The following is a 13,015-nucleotide window of genomic DNA, read 5'->3' on the forward strand; positions in this document are numbered from 1 at the left end:
AAAAAAAAATAAATCAAGTAAATTGCAAAACAATAACAATTATTTATTATTTTCCTAAATTTATTTTTAAATGCAATTTATTAAATCAACAATAGAAGTATTCTTCTAGATTTTTTATGAATAAAATATTCTTGTTAGTTTTTGGTTCAAATACAAGTTTGAATTTCAATAATTAAGTAATGGCAAAGCGTTCTTATTTAATAATTTACAAAGTATTAATTATAAGTTTTTATGTTTCTATACTTTAATAATTAAACGAAGAGTTATTACAATAATTGCATGAAAAATTTCAAACAATTATTTAAAGATTGTTTTTTAAAATTATAAATACTTAATAATATCAACAATTGCTTATCAATTATAAATTTTTTACAATTTTGTTCTCTTGATAATCATATTTACATATATATATTTATATATGGCAAATTAATTTTCATAAATAAAATATGAATAATGGAATATTATAAGCCATAGTTTTTTATAATTGTCACGTAATAAATTATTACAATTAAATAATTATATAATTATTTAAAAATATTGATCTATTGATCAGGCATTGCTGAATAAAATAATAAATAGGCGTTGGAACTTATGTTCTTCACATCAGATTCACTCACTGGCGTCACACGGTCATCATCATACTTGAACCACCTGTAAAAAAATGAATAATTTTAGTTAATTTATTTTATACTATTAATAATTCTTACAATTAAAAAATTACGCTCAAGTATTGAAAGTTTTTTTGAGATTTCATGGGCTGTATTTAAATTGATAAACGCAATGTTTTTTTTTTGTTCAATTTTTGACGAATTTCTTACAAGGAAATAAACTTCAAAAAATTAAAGTTGATGAAGTTTAGGACTTGGTAGTTTTTAATTAATAATTTTTTGATTGGGTAAATTTTTAAGTTAATTATATTGCGTTACGGATGCCATAAGAGCGTATCTCGAATAAAAATACCCTTGAAAAGGTATAAGGGCGTATAAAAAAATTTTTTACGGAAATCGCCGTAGTTATGCCTGAAATGGGCAGAAATGCAATAAAAAATTTTTTTCAAATTTGAAATTAACTTTGATTAAAATTTTTTGGAATTTGAAATTTGTGATAATTTCTTTATTTAATTAAAAAAATTTTTCATCATTTCTATGCATTTAAAGTAAAAATACGTTGTTTCCCGAAAAAAAAAAAAAAAAATTGGTACGCTCTTATGGCATCTGTAACGCGATATTTTAAATAATAAAAATAATGAATTATTTAAAAAATTTTCTTCATAAATAATCTATTTAATTGAGATAATAAAGAAAATTGAATTTATTTAATTGAATTTAAGCTTTTTCAATGTTTCATATGATTTTCAGCAATAGTTAATTTATTATAATTTTTCGAAGTAGTTCTAAATAGATTTAAATTTTACGATAAATGTTTTTTTTTTTTTTTTTTAATTAAATTTTTATGAAATTTTACTAGACAATTCCCATAATAAAATTTGACAAAATTATAAAAGTTTTTATAGAATTTGAATTTTCTAAAACCTCACAAGATTTTTATATTTCATAATGCAACAGAAACAATGATTGTAGAAAATGTTAATTTAAAATTAGAAATCGTGAAAAATTCATGATGCTCGTTACAAAATTTTTTTTTCCAAAATTTATCCTCTCAAAATTCTCAAAAAAGTCCATTAAAATTATTCTTTTCAAATGAACAATAACGATTAAAAACTAATCTATATAATTAAGAGAATAAAGAAAATTTTGTCTCCTGCGTATTAATATGATAAAATGAGTTTTTTAAATTTCTTCCGTCACATTCGTCCATTAAATTGTTTGTAATTTATTCAGTTATGGCACTATTATTTTTTAAGTTTATTTTAAAAGTACCTAGACTATGCATAGTGTGATCAGAAATATTAAAAAATAATCAAACCAAAGTTTTCTTATCAATAACCCGTGAATTCCGGTAGTCACATAGTGACTGCGGATTGCTAGTATCTATTAAATAAAATGTCTACTTACTTTTGAATTGGTACATTTTTACAATATGCCGTATAGTGACCCCCATGGATACCTCCAACATGATAAGAAAGACCATACATGTTGTAATTATAATTTTGGTTACTATTATTTGGAATATAATGTCGCAAGTTTAAATTACTAAGCGGACATTTAACACTAGTATTTTTCTTTGACATAATTCCATCTGTTCCACTGAACCGGTTCAGATGAATGATAATAATCGGTGGCAGCCGCACAAAATCACATTTTTTTGTAGCTTTCCGCGGTACTTTACATTTCGAGCATTTCCATTCCGGTATAATTTGCACACTTAAATATTGATCCAGACAATCCTGTAAAAGCAATTGTTATTTACAAGAAACACATCATATTTTCAAATTAGTTAGTGTAATATAAAATTATCTTACAGATAAGGAACATGGTGCATTTTCAGGCACTGATAAAGTTAAACTGTTGAATGTTTCATAAGTAATACTTTGAAATCCGCAATACATGCATGTACATGTGGACCGAGATTGTCCATTGAACAATTCTGTCAGAACTGATCTTTTACCCTCCAAAGATTGTTCGTATTGTTTTTCTGCTTCAGTCATTTGAATGGCTCGAGGTTTTTCTTTGTCATCCTTGAAAAAAATTTTTTTAATAATTAAAGTTTTAAAATTAATTAATTGATAAAATATGAGCAAGTTCTTTGTGGAAAATAATTACCGTTCTTAAAGCCAAGTGCATCCATTCCAATAGAAGAATTAAAAACTCATGTGAATCTTGCTGCTCATTGGTTCCAAATTCATTACTGAGACTTCCTAATGTTGACTGTAATTGAAAAAAAAATTATTTTAATTTTGGTTAGTCAGTAAGGAAAGATTAAATTATTTACTTTTAAAATTAAATTAAATCTACACTTTTTAACTAATTAAAGTTTATATTCGGATGCAATTAAATTATTATATAATTATTAGTAATAAAAAAAACTTTAATGCACTCTATGAAAAGTTATTTAGTAATGAATAATAATCATACAAAATAATTTAGTGATAAATCATCACAGAATAAAAAAAAAATTTGGAAAATCAAAAATTACATTTATTTAAAAAAAAAAAAAACAATAAATTGTATACTTGGTTTTTAAAAGAAAAAAAATAAAGTAATTTCTTGCAGATTATTTTCTATTTTTTTTGTGAATTATTAGCGCTTATTTTTCTTGTCATATGCGCACGAAGTCCAAAAAAATCTGGTTATAGGATTGCTTGATTTCACATTAACTTAAGTAATTGATAAAATTAAAAAAAAAATTCATTAAAAAAAAAAATTAGATAGAAAAAAATGTTCATGAGCCAAGAAAATATTTTTCTCCCTAATTGTTTTCTGAAGTGAAAAAAAAATTTTTTTTTGACACAAGAAATTTCACTTATTCCAACAAAGTTAATTCTCTTGCTTTAAAAAATACATATATTGATCCAAGAAAATTTATTTAAGTCAAGAAAATCTTGTTTTGAAAAAATTCAGCCTCTTGTTCCAAAAAATTAAATATCTTAATAGAATTAAATTTTTATTGATTAACATATCAAATAGGAAGATCAAACAATATTGAATCATTTTTTTTTCATTTAATATCTATGCACGCTAAAAAATATAAAATGGGTATCAAATATTCAAGAGAAAAATTTTTTCAAGGTGAGAAAATTTTTTTTTCTCAGCTGAAGTAAGCGCTGCTTTCCTAAAGTATCTAAAAATTTTGATCAAATATAAAAATTTTTTTATCAAGTATTTATGATAATTTGAACCAAGAAAAAATTACTTCTACCAAGAATAGAATTTCAAGAAAAATTTTTACTTCGGTTTTCTTTCAGGCATCCGAAAATTTTCTTGATCCAAGAATTTTATTCAGTGTACAAACATCAGGACGTCCACGTAAAGTTTTTTTCAAAGTATCAATATAAAATAATTTCAAAAAATTATAGGATGGTTTCATTTAAGTGTTTTTTGGATGCAAATCTACTCATATTATTGTATAAGTGCAATATGGTTGTGATAGAGGCATTTGAAGGTCAGAAAATTGTTCGACCTTGACGTGTCAAGAGTAGGGTACTATTCCAACCGCTTCGCGTTATGAGGCGTGCAGTTAGATCTTATAAAAACTTATATGTAATTTGATGAAATTGTAGTTCTAAAAAAAAACTGCCACGTTTGAAGTAATTACATAATTTTTCTCAAATAAAATTTTACTTTGTAGAGAAAAATTTTTTGAATAAATTAAAATTTAAAGAAGAAATCATAATTTTTTTTACCTTAAGCTCAATTGGTGAAATATGACGTATAGTACCAGTCCAGAGTGATTTAATAACTTGGGCAAATGCAGTGACTAATTTACTATTCTTCCCATAATTTCCATTGCGATGGAGATCGTCTTCATAACTATTGTCGCGAAAATAAGTGGACAGTATTGGTGTGTTACTCAAGCACTGTATGATTGAGCTCATGTAACACGAGTTACCAAGATTTTTCAGACCAGTTGTACCTCGTTGCTAAAAATAAATATCATTATTATTTTTTTTTTAATTAATATTTTACAGAAGAAACAAAAATAAATGAATAATAACTCCATAAGCTTTTTTCACCTTTTTAAACTGAATCACTACTATGAACGGCGATAATTTTTTATAAATATAAACCATATTTTATCAAATGAGTCCATCAATAAATAAAACATAATTTATCTAGATTTTTTTTCATGAATTAATAAATAATTTGATTACACTTTCACGATAATTCAACTTATGATTTAATTTCTTCACAGTTAACATTGTTATTTTTTGCGAAATAAGATTTACGATATTTACGGTAAATTTTAGTCAAACCGACTTTGTAGAGTATCAACGATTTAAAGTAGTAAAAAAATATGCGGTATAAGTAAATAATCCTGCGTCATCAGGCACGTGTTTTTTGTTGTTTCAAAGAAATTATTTCAACTATTGGATTTAATAAGATTTTGAAGCCGCATCAGTCACTCGTTTGTCTGTACACGCGTCTTGGTTTAGTCATGTACATATAATATAAATACATTCACATTAAATTATTTAAAATAATTTTTTCGTTTGTATGTTTAAATATTTTTAATTATAAAAATTGTAAAAAAAAATTTTATCAAAAAATTTTTAAAAATTTCACTAATAAAAAATGTAAGACTGATTTTTAAATACTAAAAGTTATTTTCACTTAAAATTTTCTTTATTATAAAAAGATAAATTTGAAATGTTCATTCTTATCAAAAAAATTAAAAAATAATTTTTACGTATAAAAAACCCGTTCAATTAAAAAATAAAAAATTAAATGAAGAGAGTGCTTCCCGTTGATGATGTAAAACTAAATTAAAAGATTTTTAAAAATACCGAGATCTTTAAATATTAAATAAAAATAAATAAGATAATTACTTTCGTTTCCTTAATAATATAAATAAATAAAACACTGCCTGAAATGTTTCCCGTTATAAACTGGTAATTAAAATAATAAATAATACAATCAATAAATTAAACTTACTAGATTATAAACGTCGGCATTGAAAAATCTAATTTGTACCATATTAAACAAATAAACGCGTTGATAATTAATAAATAATTATCTTAATCGACAAATTAATCACAATCAATAAATCAATAAATAAAAATTAAACCTAATATCACAATATCTTTTAATTATAAAATATAGTTTATTTCTAATTTATCTTGGAATGAAATTCGCGTCAAACTGACAGGCATAATGTAATGGCACGTGATAAAACGTTATCTCACGTTAAAATGTCCCTCGTTATAAGTGATTAAAAAAGCCCAAGGTCAATTTCTCAATCTTTGATCATTATTTTCAATTCATATTCTATAATAAATATCATTATCATTAAATATTTATTTTATTTTTTATTTACTCGAACTTTTGTTGTTTACTTTTTTTTTTTTTTTTTTTTTTTTTATTTTTACGCTACCCAATATAATTTAAACATTTACTCAGCACATAATTTATGCGCTCCTCAATCTGAACAATTGTAACCAAGAGATTTTTTAGTCCTCTTATAGTTTAACTTTGCACGTCATGTGTAATTAAATCTTTAAGTTAATATTTATAATTATAAACGCAGAATTTTTTTTATTTATTTTAATTGCGTAATTAGTATCTTATTTTTTTAACATTAAAATATTTGGGTCTACGAAAGTTTAAGTATTTGGAGTTTTTTGGTGAAGATTACGACTTATAGAAAATTATATGTCATTTATTGAAAGCGTAGTTCTTGAAATTACCAACTCTGGCACTAGTTTTATTTTCTAGGCGCAGGTAAGTTTTACTCTCTAACTTAAAATATATTTTACTCACCACACCATCCATAAAGACAGGTTTCATATGAGACAAATTGGAATCATCGACAGATTTATTACTATGGCTATTGCCATAATCATTTTTACGCAAATCTGTTGGCTTAGACGAACGATCAAACGTCGGTGTTTTCAAATTTTCAAACTACAAATGCATTAAATAAAATTACAAAAAAATAAAAATAAAAATGATAAATATTTTGATATGAATATTTTTAAATAAAGAAACTCTAATAATAGAATGAAAATATTGGATAATATTTACATCTTTGATTAATTTAATCTTTTTTACCTGCGCAAGATTTGGACTTGACAGGGATCTTTTCAAATCAGAGTTAATTGGCAACGTTGATTCTTCGCTTTTTAATGGCTCCTTATAAATTTCACTGTCATAATTGTTTGTTTTATTTATTTTTAAAGTGTCTCTTTCTTTTAATAATTTATCCAATTTTTTTGTGCTAAAAATAAATTAAAATAAATAAAATTTTAAAAATATTGTAAATATTTTCGTAAATTTTAATAATACTTACACTTCCTTTCGATTTGATTGAGTTTCTTTAATTCTATTTTCAATATCAAAGAATATGATGTCTAATTTAGTTTCTTCAGAAGTTACATTTTTTAGTTTGTTTTTAACCAATGATTTTTTTTCAATTAACTCTCTTTTATTTTTCTTTTTATCCTCAAGCTAAAAACATAAAAATTTTATCATTAGAATTTTTTAAAGTAAAAAATATAATGAAAAAATTAATTATCACTTACAATCTTGTCAAGAGTTTGTTTGACCACATCTTTTTTGTCTTCTAGCTCTTGACCATCACCACCAATTTTAATGTCATCAAACAATTTTTGTTCCAAAAGGTACAACTGCCTTTCCAACTTTACCTGATCTTCAGCCAGGCAGTTTCGCTGTTTTAATGTTTCAAAGTACTGAACAACATCTGGATCTTTATCAGCAGGTTTTTTGGTGCGGTCGATAGGCGGCTTAACAGGTTTAATTTTCCTGTCATTACCACCATGATAACTATTGATATTAGTATCAATGTCCATTTGATCAAATCCTTGCGAAAAGCGAGATATGTCCTGATCATTCAGTGAATTATTAATGGGAGTCAGTTTAGGAGCAGGTGGCCTTTCTTTCTGAAAACTGGGAAAGTCGATCGGAGGAATGTCGAATTCCGGATGATCCCGCTCTGATGGACAAGTCACTTTGGGATTTGTTACCCAAGTTGGATACGTATCGAGCCATTCTTTGAATCCTCCTTTTAGCATTAGGATTCCAGCTTTTGTTGTTCCTGGATCCCAATCTCGAAGGATTTTTGCCATCAATGCTATCGGGCTATTGGGCTTCAAGGTCTCAGGTGTCGTTGACCAATCAACCAGCACCAGAATATTTATAAACTTAACACTGCGGTCTTCATAAAAACTGATTTCTTTAGGATCTTCGATGTACTGAGTGTAATTTTTTGCTAGAGTCCTGTAAAAATAAATATATTACTAGATTGTTACATTAAGATTTATATTGTGTCATTCTGATTTATAATTTAAAGAAAAAAAATTTTTTTTTTATATTTTTCAAAAGTAAATAAATTTAAAAGTATTGTGTTAAAATTTCTAAGTTTTGAAAATGCTTTTTGAGACAATAAAATCAAAATTTTAATTTTTACTATATTCGGCTGCCCAATTTTAAAACACAGTAACTGCAAAATTTTTATATCTGATTTTTTTATTATTGCTAAATTTCTTATAACTTTTAGATCATAATTTTAAGTATTTTTTCTTGAAAATATTTATATTCAAAAATTTTTTTTCAATTTGGCGCGCGAACTTTTTTTTAAAAAGAAACATTTTTTAAAATCTTAAAATTGTCAGTTACTGTGTTTTGAAATTGAGCAGCTGTTTTATTAGAATTAAAAACTGTTATATAAAAAAAAAAAAAAAAATTGATTAAAAATTTTTGACAATTATCATTTTTAATTTTTAGTAAAATAACGAATTTTTAATTAAAAATTCATAGCTGATTATTATTTTTAATTTTTCTTCTGCAATTATTCAATTTATAAAAATGAAAATTTTTAATTAAATAAAAAAATAAAAATTGTTATTTTTGATTTTTCAATTTACAAAAAATAAAAACAATTTTTAGTAAAATAAAGAAATAAAAATCTTTAAGGAGTCTTTCTGGTTTGTTACTTTAAACAAAAATTTTTTTTTTTATTTTTCGTAAGTAAAATTTTTTCTTTTTGTTATTAATCAATAAATATTAATTTCTGTAGCTCATGCAATAGCTACTTATATATTGAACGTAAATAATTTTGGGTTTTGTTTCATAGATGAGCCGGTATCAAGTTATCATGTACACATCAGCGACATGCCAACGTTTTGGATGAGTCCGTTAACCCGTAGTTTATTTATATAAAAAATATAAAAAAAATCAATTGAGATATTTTTTGTTATACAAAAGTGTACTTTTTAATCTGAATAAAATATACATCAATGTCTATAATAGTTTCTGCGTAAGAAAATCATGAATATTGGCTTATTTTTCGAGCGTCGGAACCAAAATGGTCCCTTAAATGATTAAAATATGAATATTTAACCATGCCGAAAATATATTTTAACGGTACTTATAAATATTATCTTTAAGTATACACTAAATAAATAATAGTAATAAAAACTTTTGATTACATGACAATCTTATCTATAAAGTTTTTTATTTATGTTAATAAGTAAATATGTACTAATTAATAAAAGTATGTATTGTTGATTTTTATAATTTTTTGAATTATCAAAATGAGGAACTGTTTAATTTATAAAGATATTAAATTTTAAGGCTTAGTTTTTAGATAGAAAAATAGAAATTTTTGATGTTATCGTTATTTTTATTACTACAGTATTTTATTATGAAATTGTATTTGTCGTTAAGAAAATAAATTAGCGTTGATTTCTCAAAAATTATATGATTTAATTTTTTTTCAGAAATTATTGATAGTTTAAAAAAATTTAATAGTTTAAAATTTTATTTAAAAAATACTTGAAAATAAATTTTTAAATTGATTTAAAAAAATTGTTCGAAATTGTTCCAAATGAAGATTTACAATTCCAAAACTTACATCAATAAAACTACTAAAAAAATATTTTTTTATCTTATAATATAAAATGAATATAATAAAAGTAAATCCTTACCCCAATTTAATACATTCGTCAGGTATATTAACACATTTATGTGATCTGATCTTCGATTGTAAATAATCATTGTGGGATCTTACATCTAAAACCAGCGTTTTACTACTGTCAACAACAATAAAGAAATCTGTACACGTAATAAATTCATTTTTTTCGACATTATTATTGTTGTTGTTATTGTTATTAATGACCACATTATTATTCAGCGGTTCATCATCTGGAATGTCAGGTAAGCTTGATATTTTATCGAGGTAAGTTTCATCGTCTGGTTCCTTCTCTTCACTTTTTATTTTTGGTTTAGCTATCACTTGCTGTTTTTGTTGCTGTAATTGATGTAAGTCTTTAAATTTAATTATCAAACTATCTATGGCAGTTTTAGCTTCCTCGACCTGTAAATATTAACAATTTAATTATAATTTTTTTAATAAATAATAATTGAAAAAATATCCAACTGTTTAGCGCAGCAGGACCAGCGCCTGTGACAATTTCAAGAATTTCATAATTAATAGAAAATTATCAATTTAAAAAAATGCATCTATTCAGATTTGAAAATTTTTTATTTTCTTATTATTATTAAATTTTCCGTCTTTGTTATTACTCTAAGAATTAATAAATGTCTGCTAAATTAATGATCATTGATAATAAAGATTAACTCGAAAAAGTTATTATTTTAAACTCAAATCATCGCTGGTTTAAATTTAAACTCAAAATCAAGAAAAATTTCTATTTATTTTTCTTGCAAATTACTGTTAATACAAGGGTAAGTGTGGGTATTGCTGCGGTTTTTTCGGTAGCTCTTACTTCAAAAGCATTATTATTAAATTTTTCAAAAATAACATATATATATATTTTAGACCAAAGTTTGACTCATTATTGACTCAAAAAAAAAATCAAAAGTACAATAAACTAATATTTTCTTTAAATAATAAGCATTTAAAAAAAAAAGTTCAGATGCATGTATTACTGCGGGCATAAAAGGAGCTTGTCTCTCTTACTGCGTGCCAATTACTCTAAATGACCCAATTACTGCGTGCTTATTACTGCGGATCAAATTCAATGATAAACAACTTCGGGATCATATAAGAAATTAATAAAATACATTTGAAAGATAATTATTTGTTTAATAAAATGACTGGATTAGAACGTATTCCTCAAGTAATTTGAATTCATATCAATTAATAATAATCACCGGAATAGTTATGTATAATATAACAAGCAGTTTTTATAGTAATTAAAAAAATTAGCTTTATCGAAGAAACACAAATCTTGATTTTAAAAAATCATTTTGAATTTTTTTAAATTAATCAGAAAAATTTTAAACAAAGTTACATTCACTTAATTTAATGAAAATTTCTTGGTTTGAAAGTATTTCTTTTTAATTTAACACAACAAATTCATTATTATAATGACCGCTTGTATTTTTTATCAACTTTGATTTGTTTGTTTTATTTTTTATCAATTTCTGTTTATAATTTATTTTTAAGATTATTTATTTTTAACTAATAGCAATTTGAAGGCAACTTGAACTGTCAATTGACAGGCAATATTTTGTTTTTTCATTAGAATATATGCATTTTAAACCCACAGTAATTGGTACAAATGCAGTAATATAGGTGCTTCTATTACTGCGGATTATTGAGAACATTCGCAGTAATACAAGCATGTTCATTTTTTTGGTACCAATTACTGCGTCCTTAAATAAATAATATTAATTGATCAAAATTCAATTTTTAATGCACATCTGATATTAAAGAAGGGTTATCTTACTTTTAGATGCAAAAAATTTTTAATTGGAACCATTTTATGTAAAGAAAAAGATCTTTTAGTAGCACCTCTTTTCGTACAGAAACTCACAAAAAAGCTATAGTTTACTACCTGTTAGCCAGTCAATTTTAATTTATTAATAATAAATTGAATAATTTTTGCACGTGTAAAACTACTATGCAAATATTTTCCTGAAGATTTCAATTACAAGAAACAATTTTTTTTAATTCAAAAAGCTCAAGTACGATTTATTTATAATTAAAATAAAAAAATCCGCAGTAATACCCACACTTACCCTATTCTTAAATTACCGATTGTAAACGCCATGAAGTGAAAACCGAAACTCATAAATTAAAAGCTAATGGTTGTTGCAGATATCACCATTGTGCTTAGCCAGGTAAAATTATACCTCTAGGCAGGTACTAAATCACACCCTGTCTTCAACAGATAGTTAATCCTCTCTTTGTATCTAGTCTATTGTTAGTTGGATACTTTTACCGGTAATCTCTGAAAGCGTGTAATTAAACATCAACAAAAAGTATTCTTACGTGTTTAGGCACAATGTATCGTTGGTACTCATTAGAATTACTATTATATAATCTATGTTTCTGTACCCATGCCACCGCATCTACATAACGTTTTAGCATTACGTACAACATCACATCATCACCAGCACGTTTGAATTTTAATCCTTCTTCGAACATTTTTGGCAATCTTGTTACTATGTCCTGGATTTTTTTATTCGACATATCAACCTTTGCTGTCACGTTCAATTCCTTTATGTACGGGTGTTCATTGTCATTAGCCATTATTTATTATAATAGATCTTTGCTCTGTAAATAATTATAAATCTTGATAAATAATTAATTTTAATTTAAAGGTTATTTTATTTTTTTTAACGTTTACTTACGTTTGAAAGCTTAACAACACAAAAACTTGACAGGAATGTTTATTGTTTATTTTATTTTAGTGGTTTAATTATTTGCTCGTTATTTTATTAAAATTAAAAAATTAATACGTATTTATGATGACAATTGCCACTTATTGTTTTTTTGTTATAAAATATATATGAAATTTACTTTATTACTTATTTCGTAGTGAGTAGTCTTTCAGTGTGTAGTAGTACAGAAAGTGTCCACTAGTTTAATAGAAAACACAAGAGATGACGCTAGTGGGTTAAAATGGTGGGAATTTAAATGTGTTATGTTAAAATTATATTCTTATGTTAATTAAGTAATTAACTTATAATATTATGAAAATAAATTTAGCAGATATTTAATAATTTTTAGAATTTTTTTTAACAATCAAATTATGGCAAAAAAAATTAGGAAAAAAAATTGACATTTAGAAATTAAAAAAAATTAAAAATCCAATTTTTAAAAAATTACTGTTTTGGAACTAATTTTTTTTTTAAATAAAATTTAAAAATTCTCTAGCGACTGCTAACTTTAATGTATAATATTTCATAACAAACTTATTATTTTATAATAATTCCAACTCTTTAGATTAAATTTAAATAAACTGACTCTTATTTTAAATTACTAGAAATTTGAATAGCGCGCGCGCCTTTTTTCAACCAATAAGGAATCAGGTCTCATTTTTTTGCGAGTATTTTTACTGCAGGGATTTTATAAATCATAAAAATGAAGTAAAAATATTAACTTCTCATTATTAAATAATTTTTGACTT

At 24.4% G+C, this 13,015-nt stretch overlaps 1 protein-coding gene across 2 annotated transcripts; it reads right to left on the minus strand.

Annotated features, from left to right (window-relative positions):
- Window positions 1-459: 459 nt before the first annotated feature.
- Window positions 460-12,397, minus strand: LOC141525185 (uncharacterized). Of its 2 annotated transcripts, none has more exons than XM_074239567.1 (12): window positions 12,237-12,397; window positions 11,875-12,159; window positions 9,563-9,951; window positions 7,139-7,853; window positions 6,907-7,064; window positions 6,669-6,834; window positions 6,378-6,521; window positions 4,304-4,540; window positions 2,724-2,828; window positions 2,423-2,638; window positions 2,016-2,347; window positions 460-651 (listed from the first exon to the last, which is right to left on the minus strand). In XM_074239567.1, the coding sequence occupies exons 2-12, from the start codon at window positions 12,133-12,135 to the stop codon at window positions 543-545; spliced, it is 2,832 nt and encodes a 943-aa protein (XP_074095668.1). In that variant the 5' UTR covers window positions 12,136-12,159; window positions 12,237-12,397; the 3' UTR covers window positions 460-542. The 2 variants fall into 2 exon arrangements, with proteins under 2 accessions (XP_074095668.1, XP_074095667.1); XM_074239566.1 differs by having other exon boundaries at window positions 6,642-6,834.
- Between the last annotated feature and the right edge of the window lie 618 nt (window positions 12,398-13,015).

The sequence above is a fragment of the Cotesia typhae genome, unplaced genomic scaffold, assembly GCF_013202065.1.
Source record: "Cotesia typhae breed Kobodo isofemale line unplaced genomic scaffold, CoteBio_Ctyphae contig_26, whole genome shotgun sequence".
Classification (NCBI taxonomy): domain Eukaryota; kingdom Metazoa; phylum Arthropoda; class Insecta; order Hymenoptera; family Braconidae; genus Cotesia; species Cotesia typhae.